Source organism: Panthera pardus, unplaced genomic scaffold, assembly GCF_024362965.1.
Source record: "Panthera pardus isolate Hobbes unplaced genomic scaffold, ASM2436296v1 HiC_scaffold_14, whole genome shotgun sequence".
Classification (NCBI taxonomy): Eukaryota; Metazoa; Chordata; class Mammalia; order Carnivora; family Felidae; genus Panthera; species Panthera pardus.
In genome coordinates, this window is record NW_026526699.1 from 2,926,949 (window position 1) to 2,951,958 (window position 25,010).

General features: G+C 47.2%; 1 protein-coding gene across 5 annotated transcripts in view; it reads right to left on the minus strand.

Annotated features, from left to right (window-relative positions):
- GLT1D1 (glycosyltransferase 1 domain containing 1) overlaps positions 1-25,010 on the minus strand; it is a 91,183-nt gene that overhangs the window by 34,949 nt on the left and 31,224 nt on the right. For all 5 annotated transcript variants that reach the window (XM_019433791.2, XM_053901891.1, XM_053901889.1 and 2 more), the window contains 4 exons: positions 23,466-23,571; positions 19,094-19,145; positions 8,443-8,479; positions 6,619-6,675 (listed from right to left, as the gene is read on the minus strand). In XM_019433791.2, the coding sequence (XP_019289336.1) occupies positions 6,619-6,675; positions 8,443-8,479; positions 19,094-19,145; positions 23,466-23,571 (252 nt within the window). The remainder of the gene's footprint in view (positions 1-6,618; positions 6,676-8,442; positions 8,480-19,093; positions 19,146-23,465; positions 23,572-25,010) is intronic.

The following is a 25,010-nucleotide window of genomic DNA, read 5'->3' on the forward strand; positions in this document are numbered from 1 at the left end:
GGTAAGGTTGGGGTGTACCTCTGAGAAAACCCTTCAAAATACATCACAGTCTTTAAAGTAACTGTTGACAATTGCATTGACGTATGTTGCATTTGTAAAATATTTCCCCAATATCCTGAGTACCCTGAGACTAAGCTTAGAAATACAAAACTTAGGGGCACCTGGGTGGCTCAGTAGGTTAAGCGTCTGACTTTGGCTCAGATCATGTTCTCATGGTCTGTGAGTTCAAGCCCCACGTTGGGCTCTGCGTTGACAGCTCAGAGCCCGGAGCCTGCTTCAATTCTCCGTCTCCCTCTCTCTCTGCCCCACCCCCACTCATGCTCTGTCTCTGAAAAATGAATAAACCTTAAAAAATTAAAAAAAAAATACAAAGTTTAGTATTTGTTTGACCAAAAGTTGAAGCTAGAAACTATGTGCAGAATCTGAATTCAAGAGTGGAGGGGTTTGAGGCCAGGACACAAGCTCTTCCCTTTAGTAAATAATGAAGTTGACAAATACCTTTAAGGACAGGAAGGTCAGGTGTGAGAAAGATAAATCACATCACTAGGCCAGAACCTCAATGAACACTGAAGCCAGAGAGTGAACGTGCGGTGAGGACAAAAATGACAAGTGCCTTCATGGAAATTATTTATTAATTACAACAGAAAGGTAACAGCTGTACAAGGAGAAACTCAGGGGACACCCACTTAACTAGGGGAGGAAGCCTTAGCCCAGGGCACAAGGTATGTGCGCTCACACACACACACACACACACACACACACAAACATGCACTCAGTTTATATTTTTAAAAAATCCCCAGTGAGGGAGAAACTGACGTGATGTGTCTCCACATGTGGTCCACTGGACAGGGCGCGACATCATGGGCATCATCATCATGATGTACATGGAATATCTATTCAATTACAGGATAAGAAGAAGGAGAAGGAGAAGAAAAGAAGGAGGGGGGAGGAGGAGGAGGGGGAGAGAAGGAGGAGGAGGGGGAGAGAAGGAGGAGGAGGAGGGGGAGAGAAGGAGGAGGAGGAGGGGGAGAGAAGGAGGAGGAGGAGGCGGGAGGAGGGGGAGGAAGAGGAGGAAGAGGAGGAGGAGGAGGAGAGGAGAAGACAGAAGGAGCATGGAGTGCCCACATGGGGGAAATCAGAGAACCCGTGTTACTGAACCGAGGAAAGGAACAATGCCGAAGCGAACACGGCAAGATGGCGTCCAGAGACGGCAGCCAAAGCGGCAGTATTCTAAGGACTTATGTGACGTCTTGGTACAAAGACTCCACTCTCTTCTGTGTTTTTGCGGTGCGGCAAGCACAGATGTGGAAACCTGCTGTGTTCCTCTGTTGGGATGTGACACACGTTAGCTACTGGAACAGCAGGCTCGGGAGATGTGCTCGCCTTCTGCTCAGAGGTCCCACCTGCCCCCAACCCCAGATGCCTGGGGAGCCGACCTTGAGGGAGAGCAACGCACGGTTTACAACACTGATCTTCAAAACGTTCCACGACTTACGGTAAGATATACATACCGTACCGAGACCTCATACACATGATACAGCTTGTATATGCACACGGTTCCAAACAATATTAGCCTTATCACATACAAGGAACTCTGATGGAAGTATTCCTTTCATCTCATTTCAAGTTTTAAACGTGCTGGCCCCCAACTCGCTCACTGATTTTGAGGGCCCCGACCCACCAGACCCTGGAGGGACACGGTGCTAGCCTAATATTCTCTTGCCTCTCTCCTCATCTCCTTCCCGGGTTGAGATTAAATGTCATGAGACTTTAGGAAACGAAGTTAGCCGACGGCAGGACAAAGGACTAAATGCTCTGCTTTATTCTAGGACTTCCAAGATTTTTAAAAATAAAATGCAGACGCAGCTTTTGGGTTTGAACAGCTTCTGTGCACTTCTCACACACAACGGTAGCATTGTCAAAGACATAAAGATAACAGCTGGAAAAGCATGATCAAACAAGCATGTGCCGAAGCAGCACACAGAAGCACAGACTCCCCTTGTGTCCCTGGCCAGGGTTACGGGCACGTACGGTGGCCATTCTTAGATTTCAAAACAGAATTAAAAGAAATTGGCCCGTGCACATCTGGAAGTAATGCAGACGCCTAGGCAACGTTTTAGTGGATTTCATTTCTTCCTTTTAACTCCACACTTAGTTTTCTTCCCTTTGTTTTTCTATGAGCAACCACGTTTACCGTGACTCAAGGTCTGAACTCATCCCTCACAAATGCACGATTTATACGTCCGTCCTTCCGATGTTACCATTTCCTGGAGAGTGGTATTTTTGTCTCCAAAACAGAGTGAGTCGCTCTTGTGGTCTGGCACCGTATGGGCCCCGGCAGGCTAGGTGCCAGTCCCACTGCCCAGCCCCCCGGTGATTCGTCAGATGACTCCACGACACAAACCCAGTCCGCAGTGAGCCACGTTCTCTGCTGTCTTCTGTGTATTTTTCTCATGGGTTATTATAAGGAGAAAAGAATCTAAGAACTTCAGTTGAGTGCATGAGACATGGTGAATGTTAGCTGAAAAATCTGATTTGGAGGCTGTGGATATATCGTGGGATCTGGTAACGTGAATTCTCCGTATGAAACACAGGAAAATAGAAGTATAGTTTACAAAAGGAGAGAGGCAGAAAATGAAATAAACAAATTAGCAATAGAAATTGAGTAAAACGGGAAACAGAACACTGGGAAGGTACGGTCAAATTTAAGGTTTCGTAGTTTTGGGGTTTGATGACCAACAAAGAATCACTAACTTTCGATGTGTCGGTCATTGCCATCGAGAAGCAAGAATCATCCATCACTGAACCATAACAATGTTTAAGTTGTACCTGCAAATGCACAAACTCCAAGGTAACCAACCTGAGGTCTGTGCTTTTATTTCCTGATCAGGATAACTATTGTAAATATGTGAAAAAATTCTACTTTAGTCTTTTTTTTTACATTTATTTATTTTTAATAGAGAGAGACAGAGCACAAGTGGGGGAGGGGCAGAGAGAGAAGGAGACACAGAATCCGAAGCAGGCTCCAGGCTCTGAGCCATCAGCACGGAGCCCGACGCAAGGTTCAAACTCACAAACTAGGAGATCATGACCTGAGCCGAAGTCGGACGCTTAACCGACTGAGCCACCCAGGCGCCCTTCTACTTTAGTCTTTATTTTTTCCTAGTTGATCTGTTGGAAAATGGAATCTGGTTAGCATAAAAGCAATGTTTTGGACTCAAAAGATTCAGTAATTTGAAACTTAGGACTTGGAGAGAGAACTGAGTATTTTTGGCAAAACCTATGTCATACCGTGAGGAAGGATGCGTCATCAAATCGACATCAGATACTGAGGAAATAGACCCTACACTTTGGTGACTAATCGAGTACCCCCCTGTGGGTCTGGGCTGCTAACCAAGGCCCTTCCCCACCCCCTCCCCTTGATCGCAAGGTTACACAGTTCACAAGGATTCTGAGGGTGAGTATTTGATCACTAACAGTCTGTGTCCAATTCACCGTCTCTTCTGTCTTTGATGTCTGAAGCTCAAAGCAGAAGTGACAAATCACCACCACCACCACCTGGGCTGTGGAGGCCAGGGTACAATCGAGGATGGTGGGGAAGACAATCTCTCTCCAGAGTCACCTGCAACAAAGATAAACGGCTCCACAAATGAGATTGGACGCCTGGTCACCAAACCCGGAGACACCGATGAATTCCGCATCCACCCTTGCGCCAAGATCCGACAGAGCCGGCTACCACGACCCCAGCGAGCTCGCCTCTGCCGTGTATCCTGGACACAGTTACAGCGTGTAGTTGTCCACGTCGAGACGGAGCCGCCAAGCGGGTCTCTGTGGGAAGGGCCGTCTTGAGGCGTCTTGAATGTCTCCCGGCTGTTCCGTTAATCACTCGGTAGGAAGACCGGTGAAACGATGAGCCATGAGACTCTGGGCTTGATGAGAAATCTCTCTCCCATTGGGAATTATGACTCTTAGGCACACCACAACGGGCGTCCCGTGAGATATGGACGATGAAGTCACTGCACAAGAGGCGATTTCAAACGGGCGCTCCGGTTCCGAATAATGGCCCACACCTGCTGGTGTGACAGAGCAGCAGGACAGCGAGGGTTCACTCGAGAGGCAGAGGACGGCCCTGCTGCTGGCCCTGAGGCTGATGGATGCACTTCAAAACCATTTCTAATAAAATGCTTGGAAATGTTCTTCTTCCAAGGGAACCTGACTCTGACGTTCGGTGTGTGGGGGGGGGGGGGGGTGGGCTTTTGTCTGTTGTGCTTGGAGCGAAAACCAGCTACGCACATGCGGGCTGCGGACGGGGCCTGGAGTCTTGTCTTTTCAGCCTCTTCTCCGAAGTTACCAGCGGGCTTGCAACGTCAGCTCCCCACCTACAGTCCCCTCGCACCGTTGACTCTCGGGAGAAGCAGTTCAGGTTAAAACAGAGGTATTCCGAAACTTGACATTGCATTTGGTGAGTCCACTCAGCTGTTCCCACATCTTCAGCAGAGCTGCCGGGTTGGTCAGACTACAGGGGAGTGATAGTCCCCAATAGTATACACTTAGGGGCCTCATCTGTGGACAGCAAACTCTCTACATTTAAAGATGTTGTGCGACAAAGTTTTGTTTCAACATTGTGACTGCACTTGGATCGTACCATATACGGAAGATACAAAGGCTAGACTGTTACTTCCACCGCGTGTAGGGAAAATGGCGCCCTCGCAGCATGGCTGACAGACAAGCACATTGATGCTACCTTTCCAGGAGACGTTGCGCACAACGTACGAACGCTCTGATTAAGGGCATAACCTAACCCAGAGCTTCTGTTTTTAGGTGTTCCAAAGACAACAACTTGGCAAATATACGAAGACTGAAATCCTAGCATCTCCGCCACTACATATCCAAAAGTTTAAGAAGGGACGGATCAAATAAGTTTACAGAATTCAAAATAACACTATAAAGGAATTGAAACTCATGATGTAATTAGAATTAATAAGGCAGTGCATAAGATTTCAGAATATAACGTCGAAACTCAATTGTGTTTTTACATATTAGCAACAAACAATTCAAAAGTAAAACTTAAAAAGCCTTTATAATAGCAACAAAGATAATAAAATCCCTAAGAATAATTTTTTTAAAAAAGGCATAAAGACCTGTACAAATCATTATGAAGATAAATGAGACTTAGATAAGAGGACAGATATATCATGTTCATAGATTTTAAGACAAATTATTTTTAAGATGTCAATTCTCCCTAACTTGACCTATAGATTTTATAGAGACTGACAAGGTGTGTTAAGTGTATATGGAAATGCAAAAAACCTAGGTTAGCCGACACAGAGCTGTCGACTCACACTACCTGATTTCTCGACATGCTATATAAACCAACAGCAGGAGACAACGTGATATCAGCATAAGGACAGACGTATATAGATCAACGGACACGGGTAGATGGAAAGCTGATTTTCAGCAAAGCATTTTGATGGAGAAAGAAAAACACTTTCAACGAATGAGACTAGAACCACTTTCAGGAAGAAATGAATTTCCTCCCTATCTCACACCACACATGAAAATGAACTTCAGGGGCACCTGGGTGGCTCCGTCGGTTAAGCGTCCAACTTCGGCTCAGTTCGTGATCTCGCAGTTCATGAGTTCAAGCCCCATGTCAGGCTCTGTGCTGACAGCTCAGAGCCTGGAGCCTGCTTCGGATTCTGTGTCTCCCTCTCTCTCTACCCCTAACCCACTCACAATGTGTCCCTGTCTCTCTCAAAAATAAATAAACATTAAAAAAAATTTAAAACAACAACAACAACAACAACAAAAATTAACTTCAGATGGAAGGGCCTGGGTGGCTCAGTCCATTAAAAATTAATTTCAGATGGATTATGATCCTAATGAAAGAGCCAAAACACTAAAACACTTCCTCCTCTGGAGGAAAAGAAATAGGGGAAATATCTCTGTGAACTGTGAACAGGCAAAGGTTTCTTAGGGCTCAAACAGTGCTAATTAACCATTAAATAAAAATGGGTGAGCTAGGAGAAAATGAAAAGGTAAACCAGAGGAAATAGGAGAAAATATTCACATATACACATGTACCTTTTTTTTTTAGTTTACTTATTTTGAAAGAGAGCACGTGAGCAGAGGAGGGGCAGAGAGAGAGAGAGAGAGAGAGAGAATCCGAAGCAGGCTTCGTGCTGTTGGCATAGTGTTGGATGTGGGACTTGATCTCATGAACGGTGAGATCATGACCTGAGCCAAAATCAAGAGTCGGACACTTAACCCACTGAGCCACCCAGGTGCCCCCGTATATACATGTATCTAATAGAAGATTTGAACCCAGGACAGATTAAAAAAATCCTCCTACAAACCCGTGCTTCCTCCTGCTCTCCCAAGGATGAGACCACTAATGACATCTCCGGAAACGGAGAGAAGCCACGTTTGTCCTAATCCTGTCTGGCTCCCATTCCTGCCACCTCCTTCCCTTGTTCACCTAAAACCGTTGACTTCTTTGACCTGAGGAAGCCCCTTTCTTTGGGCCTCTTTTCCAAAGCCACGTGAGCATACCATGTACCCAACGCCAGTGACAAGATGCACTCCAGTCAAACTCATGTAAGAAGATTCATCTCTCACCTGACTGGTGAAGAAAGGTGTTCCAGTTAAAGGCAGAGTTTGGTCCTGTCACGATTCCTGGGAAAGAGAAAGAAAGTCCATGACGATGAGGAGTAACCAGCTATTTTGTGCTGATGTTTACATAATGGTCTCATGCGTGGTTCTTACAAAGAACTCAACGTTCTGAGTGCTTCGTGAACACCTGTTCATCCCTCCAGCATGGGAGCCCACGGGTTCCCAACTAGAAAAGGTGCACCCCCTCGACCTCACCATCTGTTACTGGGCGGGACAGTCGCCGGGTCATGGAAAACGCGAGTCCCTAAAAAATGCATGCAAGTTACGGGCCTCTAAAACACAGCCCCCCTGTAGCAATTACATCTTAATCTAAAATTCCTGATCTCAACCCTCTCCAAATCACACATCCTGTTATCTGTATCATCGCCTCGGATGGATTTAAGTTTAACATTCTCTGAGTTGCACATCTTAAGATGTAGAAAATTCAGAGGCAACGCTTAACAGCTTATCTTGGTAACGGGGAAAATCTGACATTTTATGAAATGTAAGTTAAGTCATGTAACCCTGTCTGCAATGTACCTGTGAGACTGTCATCTGCCCTGAGCTATGCAGATTTACTCAGTTTTGTCCTACTTAATGAGCATGCATGCAAGCCTGCCCTGGGCACAGGCGCCCACGCACTCCTGGAAACCCTTAAAGCCTCGCCAGGCAGACTGACCCCTCCGGTTTATCCGGCTGGAAACTAAGGTTCACGGAGGTTCAAACGGTGTTCCCAGCGACTCAGGGCGTAGGGGGTGGAGGCTGCGTCCAAACCCATGTGTGCTTCAAAGCCGTGTTTTCGTGGTGCACCCATGTGCTCCCCGGGCTATAAATCAGGCCACGATGGAGGAACAGGGAGGTGTTAACCCCGCACCTGCCCTGACACTCACACGCCTTCTGTACATACTGAGTCACGGCATCTCTTTTTAAAGTGGGAGTTCCAAGAAAGGGTTTATTTGATAAGTAATTCTTCTGCTACAAATGTCACTGAACCCCCTAGCGGGTTTATACCGTGCAGCTGAGGTGGGATTTGGGGGCCCCGGGCCCCTCTGGGGCTCAGCACGTTGGAAAACTCCTCACGAAACTGGAACTCGTGGCCTTGGCCGCAACACCTGTGCTGACCCAGGCTTGCAGCTACACGTTCTTTGGAACCGCTTCTTTCTGTGATTTCTGTTGTTTAAACAATAATACAGCGCTTTCGGGCGCCTGGGTGGCTCTGTGGGTTGAGCGTCTGACTCTTGATTTCGGCTCGCGTCACGATCTCCCGGTATATGAGTTCGAGCCCCGTGTCGGGCTCTGTGCTGACAGTGCCGAGCCTGCTTGGGATCCTCTCCCTCTGCCCCTCCCCTGCTCTCTCTCTCTCTCTCTCTCTCTCTCAAAATAAATAAATAAACATTAGAAAAAAATAAGACAGTGGTTTCCTCACTGTGTTTAGGGGATGCTGAGAGCTTCCTGAAAGGCTGGGATTGGGGGAGGGCAGGAAGCGGGGGGTGCACTTCCCCTCATCTCAACTAAAACAGACACACTCGGGTCTCCTGTTGTAAACACGCCATCGAGAGAGTGCACCGTGCTTCTGCTGGTGGAAAGTGTTAACTGAACTGCATTTTAAATGACCCTTTTATAAATGCTCTCATATCTGTCCTTCATCTTCGTGTAAGGAAATACCAAGCATACCCATTCTACTAATCATTATTAGGTAAGTCTAAGACACTGTATTCATCCACAAACACTTCAGGACAGGTCTCTGAATGGACTCATGTTTTAAAAATACGTACATGTTAAAATTCTTACCTTGACTCTGGACATAGATCTTACCCCTAGCATGCGGCTTTTGAAAAGAGAGGAGAGAGAAAACAGTGTAAATCAGATAGTCCGTTACAAACGTCTTTTAGAAGTGAAAGGAAGGTCATTAAAAAAATCGCCTTGGAAAACACCACAAAGGATCATCCACACAGATGCTCACAGACTAGTTACTTTCTAAAAGCAGACTACCTTCTGCCTTTAATGGGGTTAGCCCATTAAAACACAGCATCTTTAAGGTCAGAAGCACAGAGAAAGAGGTCCCTTAAATTAGGCGCAGTGCGTTATCACAATTTTCCAGTTACGACGTTAGTAGAAAAGTTACTGAAGGTCAGACACAGAACAAGCCAGCGGCAGAGCCCGTGTGGTGTCTGTCTACCTTGTGCCCTAGCTGTTTGGGGACACATATCCTTGAATGGAAACAATACACTCCCCAACCCCCACCTGTGGAGAAGATAAGAGAAGGGGAGGAAAGGGAGAGAAGGGGGGAAGGGAGGGTCGTGAGGGGAGGGGAGAAGCACATCCAGTATGTTGAGAAACAGGAAAACAGGCACGGTGGGGGGGTGGGGGCAGATTCTTCAAGGCGCGGGAAGGACTGGTCTCCAGGACCCTGTAAGGACCCTCCCCGAGTGCCTCTCTGACTTGGACCAGGCGGCACTTTGCGTGACGGAGCACGTTTGTACCAAGATATAAACTCACTACTCCTGGCGGTGTTTTCTGGTGGACCTTCAGAAAACTACTAGAGAGAAAAAGAATCCATTTCTTAAACTCATTTTGGATCGGTGGCTTAAATACTTTTAAAATCGAGTTTCGACACAAAGCGCGGAAGGCTGCGGGTCACGTAGGCGCCAATGGCCGTTTAGAACCTGATGGGAAGGTACGGTCTTTACCGGTTTGTCATGAGACCTACGCATCCCACCGGTGCATGAGGGGACCAGCCCAGCTCAGGAATGGTGTTCCCCCCCGCCTGCATGTGGGTGGGTGGGTGCCATCACCCCCAAGGTGACGTGGAGCCCGTGCTGGTGCGCGTGGGTGCGGACACACTTCCACCCACACCCTCAATCAGTTCTAGGTTTGGAAAACTAGCCGACGCCAAAGCGGTCCCACCAAGGAGGCCAGTGGACAGGGAGAAGGGGGTGACCCTGCCTTCCACCCGGTGGATGGGAAGGGGGTGGGAGGCACAGCATCCCGCCGTCTCCAGGGAGCTGAATGCAACTCGGTACACAGACAGGAGACTTGGTGCTCTTTGCTTTGGTCCTGAGTGTTACGTTTTCTATCGAATCCTTAGAAGCACCCAAGGCCTCAAAAGCCTGGACCATCCTCAATTCTCCATAAAGCAGGGAAGAACCCCCCTTTTAAAAAGCCCCTAAGCAGCGCCTGGGCGGCTCAGTGAGTTGAGTGTCCGGCTTCGGCTCAGGTCTTGATCTCACGGTTGGTGAGTTCGAGCCCCGCATCGGGCTCTGTGCTGACAGCTTGGAGCCTGGAGCCTGCTTCGGATTCTGTGTCTCCCTCTCTCTCTTTCTCCCCCTGCCCCCGACTCACACTCTTGTCTCTCTCTGCCCCCCTCAAAAAATAAACATTAAAAAATTTTTAAAATAAAATAAAATAAAATGCTCTTAAAATAATAAACCATTAAAAAAGTTTAAAAAATTCTCCTCCCTACCAGTTAAAAAAAAAAAAAAAAGTTAACTTTAATGGAAAAAAAATGGCTGCTAGCAACAATTTGAAATTAGAAATAGAAGTTCCAAGCCCTAAAATACTCCTTTTGTGTAATTATAATTTCACCGGAAGGCTGGAGAGACTTTTACTGGAGTATGGAGTTGCCTGTGGGTGCCTTCAATCAGCCCCAAGTCTAAAACCTTAGCTCGGAAAGCGAGGCTAACACACTGGCAAACACAGACCAGCCTGGCATTTGAACATTAATGTGAACACCAGCGTTTGACAAAAACAGATTCAATATAATTCTACATAGATTTGATTAATTGAGGGAAGGCAAAATAGGGTTTTTGCCTTGCCACTGTTTTCATTGGAAATACGCTCCATCTACTGTAGAAATGCATAGGCCCAAAATGCTGCCTTCAAGAAAATTCCATCTGACACAAACAAAACTTAATTAAACTGGTATCCAAACTCCATAAGCAGAATGAATGGACTCTGTGTGGAAACTTCTGGATCTATCTGCTGGTCTTGGCATATATCTGAGCATTATTTCCCCTAAATCTACTAGACCATCAGAAAATAAGTATCAAGTCCTATATAGATGTTTAAACATGTTACGAATGGTATTTTAAGATCTCATCCTAGCAAGTCGAGAAAATGCAGTTACTATATATATATATATATATATATATATATATATATATATAAAATCTGGACCTGGGTTATTTTTAATCTCTGTAATAAAAGAAATCTGGCAAAAGCCAACTGACTTATATTGATTTTGAAAAACATTATCTATATTAAAATGCTCTAAGTACAAATTAGCTTTCTTTTCTCAATATTTATTATTGTTTCTCTTGCCTTGAAGTAACACAAGAGTCAAAATCCTTGTATATCACTTCCCTTGCAAGATTAGCTCATTGATGCAGGAAATGAAAAAGAAGACTGTGTGTGAGCGTGTGTGCATGTAGGGGGTGGGGAAGTGTCTATGAGAAACCCATTACTTAATTTGGCCCATTACCAGGTATAAAAAGCCAGTGTCCTGTCGGATAGACACTTACAAATACACCTGACTTTCTAGCAGGTCCAAACGGTAACTGATGCCTTTTTATAATGGAATAACAGGCAGCGACAACAAACCCCCTGTTTTTTGATTTACATAACCTTCTCAAATCAAGCTCTCTGCAAGTAGAAACCACAGCAAGTATTATTTTTGAAATATACGCACAGTCTCTGGGACGAAATACTGATTTTTACTTTGAAATGACGACGTGACTTTTGACGATGGCTTCGTTAAAAGTGCTTTTCAGAGAGTTGCAAAACTCATGGCTCATAAGTGGAAAGCTTCAAAGTATACTTATGTTAAGAAAAATAAAAACAAAAACGCATAGGACTTGGGCTCTTTTCAGGGAATGTGGTTCTCTTCCTTTCTCCCTACGCTTTCCCTTGGAAATCAGTTTTTAAGCAAGGAAAGAAGATAGATGGGGCACAGCCTTTTCACTGAGCTCTTGCAACTGAACCAGACAAAGAGAGATTTTTCAAGAAAAGAAAGGATTCATGAATGGGGTGAGGAATATCTCTGAATGAAGACTGGATCGGGATCCAGTCCCGTGGGATCCAAAGCTAGCTGGCAGCACAGGAAATAGAAACGCCAACAGGAAAACCTGAAGGAAGGCGTCTTAAAAAACAAAAAACAAAAAAACAACAGTTAAATCTATGGAGTAAATAGATTTACTGGGAATCGTTGATGTGATTCAAAAGCTTCCCGGCCTTTCTGTTCCTTGGTGATTTGAGGAATTCTCAGCACTTCTGATCATTCCAGATGTCTGAGCCCCAGGTCATGATCGTGTAAAAGGTGCCGGGCGGGGCGGTCTACGCTCTGGAACTGATGCGTTTTCCATTCTTTGAGTTACATTAAAACTTTCCAATTCCCAGGGATCTCATTTGGGGAAGAAAGATGCAAAGAACATTTGCATTTCTATCGAGAAATCTCTGAGGAAAGCCAATCTTAATGGAAGTTATTAAAAACGATTAGCTTCCTAGGGTGTGATCAGTCCCTGGAGTTTCTGTTACAGACCCTGTTCTGTTGCAGGGAGGGCCACATACAAGTAGGGAGGGCGTCTAAGGATGAAACTGACGAGGGGAATGACTTTGAGTTTCCATGACAGTAGGAACCATAACAAAAGCTGTGGTCTGCATGGCTCCTGCGGCTGCCGGTGTGATTTTCAGAGATAATCAGGTACAGAGCAGTGGACCACGCGGGAAGAAGGGGAGAAAGCGTTCACAGGACAACATGCATTCAGTACATAGGTCAGCAATTAGTTCACACGCGGCTCATTCAGACGGGTGGGCACGAGGGAGCACCTCCGTTGGCTTAGTGAGCTCACCTGTCCTGCCAGCTGCACAGGTGACAGCCCACGAAATCTGTCTTGCTTTCTGCATTGCAATTTCCAAAAGAATTTTGATGAGTATACGCACACACTGAAAGGAAAAGTACACTTTACGTATTGCCTATACCTAAACTGCTTCGAGACAGTTATTTTTCTCTGAGTGCCGAGGCGAGCCACAGAACGGTAAGCCCCAGCAGGCAGTGACGCACGGTCTCCAAACGAAAAAAAACAAAAAACTCCAAAATGTCAAGACACCAGAAGGCTTAGCTCAGTGCTAACCTCGGCAGAGAATCACATGGGCCATTTTGGTTATCATTGTGGTTTTTCGAATTCAATAAACACTTCAAGCAATATTTATTCAAACTCAAGATGTTTACAAAACAGCTTATAAATATTAGAATTTGGAGAAAGTCCTTTCAGCAGAGAACTTCTTAGAGAAAGTGGGTCAAGAGTGCAGTTTAATTTTCTGTAAGCCTGTGGGGTTTTGGACCCAACAGAGACATATTAAACCCACGATCACTGCTTCCGTGGAGAGAAAAAACTTCCATTAAGATGTATACCTAATTTTCCTTCCTTCCTTCCTTCCTTCCTTCCTTCCTTCCTTCCTTCCTTCCTCCCTCCCTCCCTCCCTCCCTCCCTTCCTTCCTTCTTTCCTTCCTTCCTTCCTTCCTTCCTTCCTTCCTTCCTTCCTTCCTTCTTTCCTTCCTTCCTTCCTTCCTTCCATCCTTCCTTTTTCTTTCTTTCTTTCTTTCTTTCTTTCTTTCTTTCTTTCTTTCTTTCTTTCTTTCTTTCTTTCTTCCTGTGAAATAGTCACACTTTCTGGTGAAAGTCTGGTGAATTTAGAGAAAGCATCCTTCACTTTTAACCCAAATTTGCATGCTGAAATGTGTATTACATACAGTAATAAGAAACCAACATTCTGTATAGATTAGCTTTACGTTTCCATAAGTCACACATCAAAGTTAGAGATGGGTAGTGAACCAAATTCCTAAAAACGCCACATCAAGGTTATAATTTCACAAACCAACAGAGCAGCGTTTTCCCAAAACACAACTGGCGTTGAATTCGTGTGATAAATATTAACGACACAGCGTGCAGACCCGGTAAAGAGCCCGCTGGGAGTGTGCCCTTCACAAAGTAGGCACGTTGTCACATTAAGGGTGATTTAAACAACACTAAAAAATAATAACGATGAGCCCAAACAAAGGCATTTCCAATTAAAAGAGATAAAATAAAACCATCTTTATTGAAATCCAATCCAACTAATCTGTGTAGTCAGCCAGAGATAGATAAGGGACCATAAACAGCCTCCAAAGTAGTACCCTGGCTTTCCCAGAGGGCAGGAAGGGACCCGGGGCTGGCAAAATACACCGTTCTGGATACATCTCCGTTAAGATATCTCCCACTCCCCAAGGCTGTGCGAGAGTGTGTCTTCGCAATCTTGAAAAAGCTCATCCCCCACTTGTATGTACGGGGCTGGGCTGACCAACCAGCCACCAGACACAGGAGACCAGGGCACCCTTGAACAAGGGCTGCTCTGAACGGAGATGTGCCCTAAGTGCATAAGGCGCAATGAGGTTTGAAGACAGTACAAAAACAAACCAGGAAAAAAGTGAACTATCTCATTTGTCATTTTTATATTGATGACATGTTGAAATAATAAGATTTTGGAGCTAGATGATGTACAATAAAGAACTTGGCCTTTGCACGTGACCTCTGGGAGATAATCTACATGATACATGATAGGAGTGTCTTTGTTTAGGGCAGGGCCAGTCACAACCAATGGGCTTAGGGTGGGGGCCGGCCCTGCCACAAAGACCAACCGGGCCATTTAGGGTGGGAACTTGGAGTCAAGTGGCATCTGTCCACTTTGAACACTGGATTCCTGCACATGAGCTGTCAACCACCCAAACCTACAGAATGAAGCTCCAATAAAAATGTTGGACCCTCAACTTGGGTAGCTCCCTGGGTGGCTAATGCTCCATGCACATTGTCTCAGGTCAATGACCAGGGGGTGGAATGATTTGACTCCACGGGGAAGAAGGCAATGGCACCTTGGCCCTACACGGCTCTTTGTTTGGGCTGATTTGAGCCTGATAAAGACCAACCACAAGAATAAACCACAACCACGAGTAGAATAACGGTCAGTGAGTTCTGTGCAATCAGACGCAAATGCCACACATCTTTCTAATCTGAGATTATCGGAATTTGATTCCGGTTTGATAATAATTAGGTAGGATGCAGTAAACAACAACCCGAGTCAAGCCTGCTCCTGAAACGAAGGGACACAAAATTAAAAACAAAAGCCGTCAATTCAATAATGAAGAGTCAAACATAATTACTCAAAAACCATATCTCTGTTCAGAAGACCTAAGTAAAAAATCACCTGTACAAAAATCCATCTAAAATAATTATACAAACGCAGCTGAATAATGAAGCTTTACATTATTTATAGGTCGTTTTTTTTTATCTGTAGAAACTGATCAGATGAAGTATTGAGCAGAACTTTACTGAAAAATCATCCACCAAAAATAGCACAAAACACTGTATTAAAAACACAGGTTCATGTTCGAATTTAATAACTAACCCCCACCACTTTAAACTCTAAAACGAGATGCCTCCTTTCTTTAGTATCAGCTTTTATTATACGGTCTCTTATATCATCACCCCAGACTGAACATTTGCTTCCTGTTTGGTTTAAAAACAAAACAAAACAAAACAAAAAAACAAAACAAGCTTTTTGGTTATGCTACTTGCAAGAGACTCTTCTGAAAACAAAGACCACTGACCTGGGATTACAGTCCCTCTGGTGTGGCCATCTCCGTTTGAGAACGTGAGTGGTCTCAGGTCAGCTCCCAGACATAAGCTGTCCCTTCTACGGGCACGTCTGGGGCATCATCACCCCTACTGCCACACCCACCCAGACCGTGGCGGCTCTGTGCATTCGGTGCGGTCCTCACCACGTAGGAAATTGGACTCACGTAAGAATAACTGTCCCACTTGTCAGTTATCAGTGTGACACCAGTGACTCCCGGCTCTGTATCTCCAGCTGCGCCCTCTTCCCCGGGACAGCCTCACACCGCGGCGACGCTCTGGATATTTACGACTGAGTCCCATATCTGTCTCAGATTCAGCGTGCCTGGGGCTCCCATTTCATTCTCCTTCCTTTCCCCATCCAAACTCCTTCAGTCGAGCTCGTCCAGAATTTGTTGATAAAAATCTTAAATCACGTTAATATTCTTGAGTCCCGCTTTACTCCTTCCTTTCATGCTTCCCACGGTCTTCCCACACAAAAATTTGTCCAGAACGTGGTACGTAGGTTTAAAAAAAAATCATTATCAAAGTGCATTTGTAGGTAAAATGGCATACATTTGCAGGTGAAATGGCGTGATTTTTTTTAATATTCCAGAAAATAAGTGTGTGCGTGTGTGTGCATGCACGTGTGTGAGAGCGTGTGCGTGTGTGAGAGTGTGTGTGACTGTGCATGTGTGCGTGTGTGTATGTATGTGTGCAGGAGCATGCATGTGTGTGTGAGTGTGCGTGCGAGCGGGAAGAATGACGGTGCATTAAGTAAGCACTGAAGGGTGTAAGCAGGTGGCAGGTAATGGGAGTTCACTCTTCTATTCCTGCTGCTTTTGCTTGTGTGGAAATTTCTACATTAAGAAGTTCTCAAGAAGGGTCCTTCCTTGGTAAATCCAATTCAACAAGCGTGTACTGAACACGAGGAGGTGTGACCCCTCTGGGGACGCACTAGCGATCCATACTTTGTCCCCGTCCTCAGGGAGCTCACAACCACACAGGGCGAAGGAGAGGACCGGCGCTAAGTGCATCCTTCCTTGTGTCCATGCCCTTGAAGCCCCTCCCATTATGAGGCAGACTCTATCTCCACTCCTTGACTTGCTTTGGCCAAACATTAGGCAAGCATCAGGTTGAAAGCTTTCACACCGGTGCCTGCTCTCTCCTGCTGCGGAGCCTCATGGGGGACAGCAGACCAGCGGGGGGAGAAGCCTCAGTTGTCCTCACCATCCTAGCGAAGGCCCCAGCCGTGTTAGCAAGGTGGCCACCCCAGACTACCCAGCCTGGCTGAGCTGACCCAGGCGACGCAAAGAATAAATAACGAGTGTTTGATCTAAGGCGCTATGTTTGGTGTGGCTTGTTATGTAACAAAAATTAACACGTATCGTAAAGTGAACACATCTCTACTTAGGGTCAACGGACAGAGGTGACATTGGAGATGGAGAAGCTCGGGTGGGGGGGGGGGGGGAGGGCTACATACAGATTCACAGACCCAGAACATACGCTTCAACAGGTAGAAGCTTCCTTTCCTGTCTGGCTTAACAGAAGACAGGCGGGGTCCCAGATCTGCTGCTCCATTGGACCTGTTTGAGGATGCTGTTTGGACTCAGGTATGTGAAGAAATGTGAAGAAATTCAGCATCTCCCTGAGAGGTCGCTGGAAAGGGGGGGGGGGGGGCTTTCAGATCACTGCAAGCATTATTCTCAGATGCTTGCACCAAAACTCAACCAATGGGAATGTCCTAAAGGAACCCAAAATCGTATCATGCTCTGTTCCAGTAAAGTCCGTGGGTCCATCTTGCACTCTGGACGGCTACTTCACCTGTGCACGACTATGTCACATGCCACACCTCCGTCATCCGAAAAAGACCAGATTCCCTGAGCGGTGCAGATCTTCTGAATGTTGAGGCATTTCGTGACACAACATCGAAACAAAAATCTCATGTGTTAACATGACCAGGAGAGTCTTGTGTTAACATGACCAGGGAAGCTGTGGACCGCGTGGTGGCTTTCCGAAATTTTGATTTTTTTTTTTTGCTCGACAGGGCAAATGTTATTGTGGGCAACAGATAATGCCAGCCGTCTTGCTTACCGTGACTGGCTCGAGCCACTCGTTTGGAAGAAAAATGTCTGACAAATGCCCAAGCCTGTCTGCCAATCATTCAAGTATCTGGTTCCATTTGCGACTCAACCACACAAGCGCCTTTATCTCCAGATAAACACCATGCGTCACTCAGAAGGCAGCAGACAGCCTTAGGTATACTCCCTGTGTCATTACACAGGACATGAAGAAAACTTACATTCAAAGGTTGAGAGTCGATGAAATTAAACAATATTATTGGCTCAGCAAGGAAATCTTAAAGGGATTTCTTTTTTAAACTACAAGTGGGTGGTGTGAATAATCAGCTATTACTGGCTCCCACTGGTGGCCTTCATCGGGACTAAAGCGATCCGCGGGTTTTCTCAACACTGACTTCGCAATGGTGAGAAGGGTACACAGCGGCTTCCTGTTCTTACGCAAATAGGCTCCGCTTTGTGGAGACCCTGAAAGAGTCCCGGGATCCCCCAGGGGGACAAGCATCACTTCAGAGGACCAGCACGCCATGAGGACGCAGGTGGCCAAACTGGTACAACATGGAACTCAGGGCCAGGAAGCTCGTCGATCTTCCTTCTGAGATGTTCAATGTATTAAATTGCGCTGAAAAAGGCCACCTCCAGTTCCTGCCCGGGAAGCGTTTGACGTGAAGAAAGGAGGTGTCGCGCCCCGGCCGTGGGGGTGAGCGCACCCACGTGCCCACAGAATCCAGAGCTTTCGGTGAGGGACCTGCATCTGCCCTTGTCCCAACGCGGCAGCATACGAGCACCAAATCTTGCAGAAATCCCATAAAGAAAGTGCCTAGCCTGTAAAATACTCCCAACAGGAATAATGCGGACAAATGCTAAGGGCTTAAGTGCTGGGCGCAGCGGGTGAGCTGGTGACCGAGGCTCCCTGCAGGTCCCCCCACCCCGAGAGCAGAGCCTGGTGCTTGTGGCTGGGGAGGCAAAGTGGCCTCTGGGTTGGCTGCTTCCATTTCCAGCCTGCTCTGCCAGGCCTTTCTGTGACTCCCCACTGAGAACTCAGACTGCCACCAGCTCATTCCCCTGCCCCCCCGCCCCCCAGCCGTCCGAATAAAGAAGTCAATAAGGGAATTAACTTGCAGAGCTACGAAAAGTCCTCTACGCTTTAAAGCTCTCTGGATAAATGGTCCAACCTTGGAAATTACATCCACCGCCTAAAAGACTGTTGCTCTGCGTGCACCTGAGTTGGCTGCAACATTTGCAGCACAGCCTGTAAATCACCCAATCTGAGCACACAAAAGGAAAACAGAAATGTAAAAAGAAAAAAATCAGTGACGTCTTAAGGGTATCTACACAGGGGCGTCTGGGTGGCTCAGTGGGTTGAGCGTCCGACTTCGGCCCAGGTCACGATCTCGTAGTTTGTGAGTTTGAGCCCGCGTCGGGCTCTGTGCTGACAGCTCGGAGCCTGGAGCCCGCTTCGGATTCTGTGTCTCCCTCTCTCTCTGCCCCTAACCCACTCACGTTCTATCTCTGTCTCTCTCAAAAATAAATAAACAAACAAAAAAAAGAGCATCTACACCAATAAAAAACATCGATATACGGGAAACATAATACACTATCGTGGCCACAGTAAGCATTGTCCATGGGAACATCGTCAGTTCGAATCAAAGTGCCTTCAGCGCCCCCCCTCCCCCAACCTCACCAGCACGGCCCAAATAACATCACAAAATAAACACATACCCACTGTGCTTGTGCCATTTCCTTCATTGACTCTGTGAAGGCGACGGCAAATCTAGTAAAAGTGAACAAAAATGAGGAAAACAATTAGGGCAGAATTCAATTAGCATGACCATGGAACAGCTCTTTGGGACCACTTGTCAGAGACAGCAAGGCGCTGAGTTTCAGGTGCTATCAATCTCTATCACGTGTGGTCAGAGGCCATCAGGTTTAATCTCCACACACATCGAAACAAGTTGGGTGTGCAAGGAATAAACAAATGAAGCTCAGAATTTCAATTTGTTGTTGTTGTTGTTGTTCCTGCCATGCAAGGTCAGGGAAGCCGGGAAAAAGCCGGAAAGCCAGAAGCGGGAGACAAGCAAAAGATCCAAGGACAGGCCATCTAGCCCTGACTGCAGCACAGGAGGACGGTGCTAACGTATTCAAAGTTTACTGAAGGCACGTGGTCACGGAATGTTCATGTCCACATTCGCTGAGCAATGGTGTTTCCAGAACTAGGGCTGGGTACACACGGGATGAGCCAGGGGCATCTCAGGGGGGCCCCTGCCGGGAGAAATGGCTTAGGACTGGTGGGGCGTGTTGAAAGCATCCTCCCGGTGCTTTGCGCAAAGTGAATCCCCTCATTTGGCAAGCAGGACCGCCCCCCCCAACCCCCCCATGAGAGTATCGCTCTGCGCTGGACGCCCCCAGCCCTGCACTCGTGCCTGGCACCCGCACACCAGCAAAAACACCCGCGGACTGAACAAACCAACCAGCCAACGGAGGTGAGTCCTGCCGTCCATCCCAACAGGAAGAGCAGGTGCGTGGGGCCGAGAGCAGAAGAGGGGGGTCGGGCACCCTCGCCCAGGGGCTGTCCCCCCCCCCACCCCGCCCCGTTACCCCTTCTGCCGGGGCGCCCCATTCGCTCTGGACCTAGGCGTCAAGGGGGTCAAGGCGTCAAGGGGGCAACGACAGCCTTGGGAAGGTTTGCATCAGACAGAGGACACGTGCTGGGGCGCCCGGGTGGCTCAACCAGTTAAACATCCGACTTTGGCTCAGGTCATGGTCTCACAGCTCATGGGTCTGAGCCCCGTGTCGGGCTCTGTGCTGACAGGTGGGAGCCTGGAGCCTGCTGCGGATTCTGTGTCTCCTTCTCTCTCTGCCCCTCCCCTGCTCATGCTCTGTCTCTCTCTCTGTCTAAAATAAACAAACATGAAAACAGAAAGAAAGAAAGAGGGCACGTGTAAACGTCTCCGGAGCCAGCAGGACCACCGACTGAGCTCCATCGTTTCTGCTTCTTCTGGAGCGGCAGGTGACCCTTTCCTTCTCGGGGCCCCTCACTCACCACACAGACCCCTGCCCTGGGTTCACACCCACCCACCCAGCAGATAACCACTAAGAGAGCTTCTGACCCCACGATCCTAAGAAAATAAATTTAAAATAACATTAATAAATACATATTTATTTATTTTATTCATTTATTTATTTTGAGGGGGGCAGACAGAGGGGGCAGAGAGAGAGGAGAGAGAGGGAGAGAGAGAGGGAGAGAATCCGAGAGAGAGAGAGAGAGAGAGAGAGAGAGAGAGTCCCAAACAGGCTCTATGCTCAGCATTGCAGCCTGGCGTGGGGCTTGATCCCGTGACCCTGGGATCATGACCTGAGCCAAAATCAAGAGTCGGATGCTCAACCGACTGAGCCACCAGGTGACCCTAAAATAATGCACTTCTTACGAAAACGAGAAAACTACCGCTTTCCCACTTTCGGACGAATATCGCCATTTCAAAACATACGTTGACTCGTGATTTTGCTCGTGGAAAACATCTTTAGTAACACTGTAGCTCAAAGACCCTCTGAAATTATTGATGCTGAACCCTCTGACCCACCATCCCATGGGCTTTACCCATCACGTGCTACGTATTTCCTAGTGGCGAAACTATCTCTGAGGCAGTGTATCTCACATAAGCTCTTTTGCTCATTTGCTTGGCAACATTAGGTTTCTCTAAGGTGAGCCTGCACAATCCTTCACAAAACAATTTCCACAGGCCTCAAACCCCTTACTTAATTTAGTATTTACAAGTCCCAGATACTTACCACATTATAATACGACCCAAATAGCCGATGCTGAAGTAATTTCAATATTATACCAGAGAGGAAAAAGGTTCCAAACATTGGAAAAGTTCAAAAATAGACTTTATAAGAAAAATATAACTACTTTAAAAGTATTTGATTAAAAACAAAACTCATTATAAAGCTACACAAGTTCAATATTTTACAGAGAAGTACGCCGTGTGCTGTCCGACGGGGAATCTATGATTCATCCGACTTCCCACGCACGGGCTTCAATCAATACCCCCCCAGATGAAAATCAATGTGTTTTAATAACAACACAATGAATAATGCTAATGATAATACCACGAGATGAATTCATTCAATAATGTTTCTACCAAGCAGAATTATTTTCCTTCTGTAAGACCGTGCATAGCAAACTGCATGAATCAAAGGGTAATAGATTTTTAGGGCGTAAGAACAACATCAAGAAAACCTATAATGATAGATCACCTTTCAAGATAAACCCAAACTCTGTATACCTTTGTTTACCGTAACCCTCCTCTCTCTCTCCCTCCCTTTCTCTTCCTCTCTTTCCCTCCTTTCTCTCCCTCTCTTTCCCTCTTCCTCTCTCTCTCACTCTCCCTCTCTCTCTCCCTCCCTCTCTCTCCCTCTCTTTCCCTCCTTTCTCTCCCTCTCTTTCCCTCTTCCTCTCTCTCTCACTCTCCCTCTCTCTCTCCCTCTCTCTTTCCCTCCCTCTCTCTCCCTCTCTTTCCCTCCTTTCTCTCCCTCTCTTTCCCTCTTCCTCTCTCTCACTCTCCCTCTCTCTCTCCCTCTCTCTTTCCCTCCCTCTCTCTCCCTCTCTTTCCCTCCTTTCTCTCCCTCTCTTTCCCTCTTCCTCTCTCTCTCACTCTCCCTCTCTCCCTTTCTCTCCCTCTCTCTTTCCCTCCCTCTCTCTCCCCCTGTTTCCCTCCTTCTTTCTCTCCCCCTCTCTCCCTTTCCCTCACACACACAGGTGCACACACACACACACACACACACACACACACACACACACACACGCACACAGTAAACTGTCTATTTGGACTTGGTTGTGTCCCCACATTCACGTCCAGGACGTTGTCAGGAGGAACTGGGTCTGAAATGGACGAATACACCGCTGTAACCCCAGCTTTCAGGGGCAAGACTGACTCCCACCTTATAAAGAGGGGAGGGGGCTGCCTTAGGCTGCACCGTGGACCCTGGAGCGCTGTCTTTAAAGGGATTGGGAATGCTCCGGTGACATAAAGCTTCAGAGAGTTCTGGATTCCCTGACCGCGACTTCCCAGCTGGGAGAGGGGTAGAGACGGACCAGACATTTTGTGGTTGGCCATTTATTGGGGGCATGAGAGCAAACTAAATGTCCGTCGACAGACAAGTGGGTAAAGAAACTGTAGGGGCGCCTGGGTGACTCAGTCGGTTGGGCATCTGACTCTTGGTTTGGCTCAGGTCATGATCTCACGGTTCATGAGTTTGAGCCTCACGTCAGACTCTGTGCTGAAAGTGCAGAGCCTGCTTGGGATCCTCTCTCTCTCCTCTCTGTCTGCCCTCCCTGCCTCTCTCTCTCTCAAAATAAACAAATTAACTGAAAAATTTTAAGTAGTATATGTTTCACCAAAAAAAAAAAAAAAAATGTAGAGAGCACATACAGTGACCTAATATTCAGCCTTGAAAAAAGAGGAAATCCTGCCATCTTGTAACAACACGGATGAAGGACATTGTGCTCTGCGAAGCAAGCCAGGCACGAAGGACACACACTGTATGGTCCCACTGACATGAGAGTCTAAAGGAGTCAAATGCAGACAAGCAGAGAGCAGGACAGTGGATGCCAGGGGCCGGGGGAGGGGGACACAGGAAGGTGTTCGTCAAAGGGCACCTCGCTGACAATCCCGCCGGTGACCCCTGTCCCTGACGGCTTCACATAGCTCAGAAACCCACGCGGCTCAGAGCCCTGCTCAGAACACTCCAGACACCCGCTTCGTGTGCCCAAGATCTGGGACCTGCCTGTGTTGTGCTACAGGACAGCAGGGCCCCGCCTTCCAGCCTGTTCTACGAAGCTTGGCCCAATACTAACCGTAGTTTATCCTCATGCCATGACTTGTTTACAGTGACTCTTCCTGGCAGAATTCAAACGTGCCGAGTGAAAGAAAGAAAAGAAATGAAACGCAGACACTGGCTTTATTATGTGAAGATGGAAACTTCTCAAACTACTGCCTCCTGAGTCTTTGGGTTTCGATGCACCAGGCCCCAAAGGGTTAACTCCCTCTCCCCCCCACCCCCTCCCCGGCCGTGAAGTTCTCATAGGCATTACCTGGCTTCTTCCAGGACTTTCCCCATCACTTTCTTCTTCTCTCCATGGTTAACATCTTCATTTAAATCGGTTCCACCGAAGATGATTCCAAAGGGAATCCCGTGACCTGCAAAATTATGACGGTTAGTGAGGCAGAGCGTGGCTTTGCCAACAGCCCTCGCCAGCCCACCCCCAAGCAATGGAAACCCGGGGACCATGTTTTGTTGTTTGTTTCATTTTATCCAGCTCGCCTGAGGAACAGAATAGGTATCCCTGTTATAAACATGACACGGGGATTGGTCATGTCAGACCACGGGTGCCAGGACTATTTTAAATCAATTAGCGTTAAATTTTAACAGGTGAAAGCCAGTGCCGTGGCCACCATCCATCAGAGCCAAGCTCATTGGAGACGGGCTCATCCGGCATCTGTGACGGAGAAGGAGCAGTCCACGTGCAGCCAGGCTGGGGATAAGAGTAGCAGGTGCCGTGCTAGCGAGGGCCCAGGGGAGACGTAGGGCGCCCCGGGGCCACCATGGCTTCAGGGAGCATGATGCAGGGCTGTTGTAGGAACCCGAGCCATCCGAGACCCTGCACATGTAAAGGAAGAGGGGATCTGCCAGGGAGCGAGTCTGTTCTGAGTGAAGCACTCTGGGCTGGTGACAGGCTGAGTCAGGGGACATTGGATGAGCTCAGACGTGTGAGGCATCGGGTGTGCGCAGATCAAGCCACATGACGTGCTTAGCAGAAGCGACTCCCCAGAGGGACTTGCAGAGTCAGCCAAAAATTGCAGGAGACACTGGCCGGCAAACCACCAAACAGACCAGCTCTAACTGGAGTGTTCCTACTGGGATTTCTCAAACCAGCCATCCCGCCCGAGATTCAGTGTGTCGGTCACAGGGGACTCGCCTTCCCTCTTATTCGCCCGAGAATTCTTTCTGTCAGTGCAAATTAGCACATTCCGTCTTTTTTCCTCTCTGGCAAGGTGGCCCTTTCCCTGCAATCTGACGGCTAAGGATTCAGCCTCTAGATACTCAGCCCAAGAATCGCGCCCACGGGCACCACGAGGTGGCTGGGGAAAGCAAAGATGGGAAGCAACTCAGATACATCAGTGAAGACCAGCCTTTAGCAAAAAAGAAAAAGAAGAAGAAGAAAAAAAGAGGGGCACCTGGGTGGCTCAGTCAGGTAAGTGTCCGACTTCGGCTCAGGCCATGATCTCACGGTTTGTGAGTTCGAGCCCCGCGTCGGGCTCTGTGCTGACAGCTCGGAGCCTGGAGCCTGCTTCAGATTCTGTGTCTCCCTCTCTCTCTGCCCCTCCCCCACTCTGTTTCTCTCTCAAAAGTAAATAAACATTAAAAAAATTAAAAAGAAAAAGAAACAAGAGATGCATATGTTTTGTGTGTGTGTGTTTACACTGACACAAAAAGACTCAAAACAATCTACTGTCACATGAGAAAAATCAAGTGCAGACTGGCATATATATATATATGTGTATGTATATACATATATACATACACATATACATATACATATATAAATACACATTTGTATATATGTATAAGTTCTGTG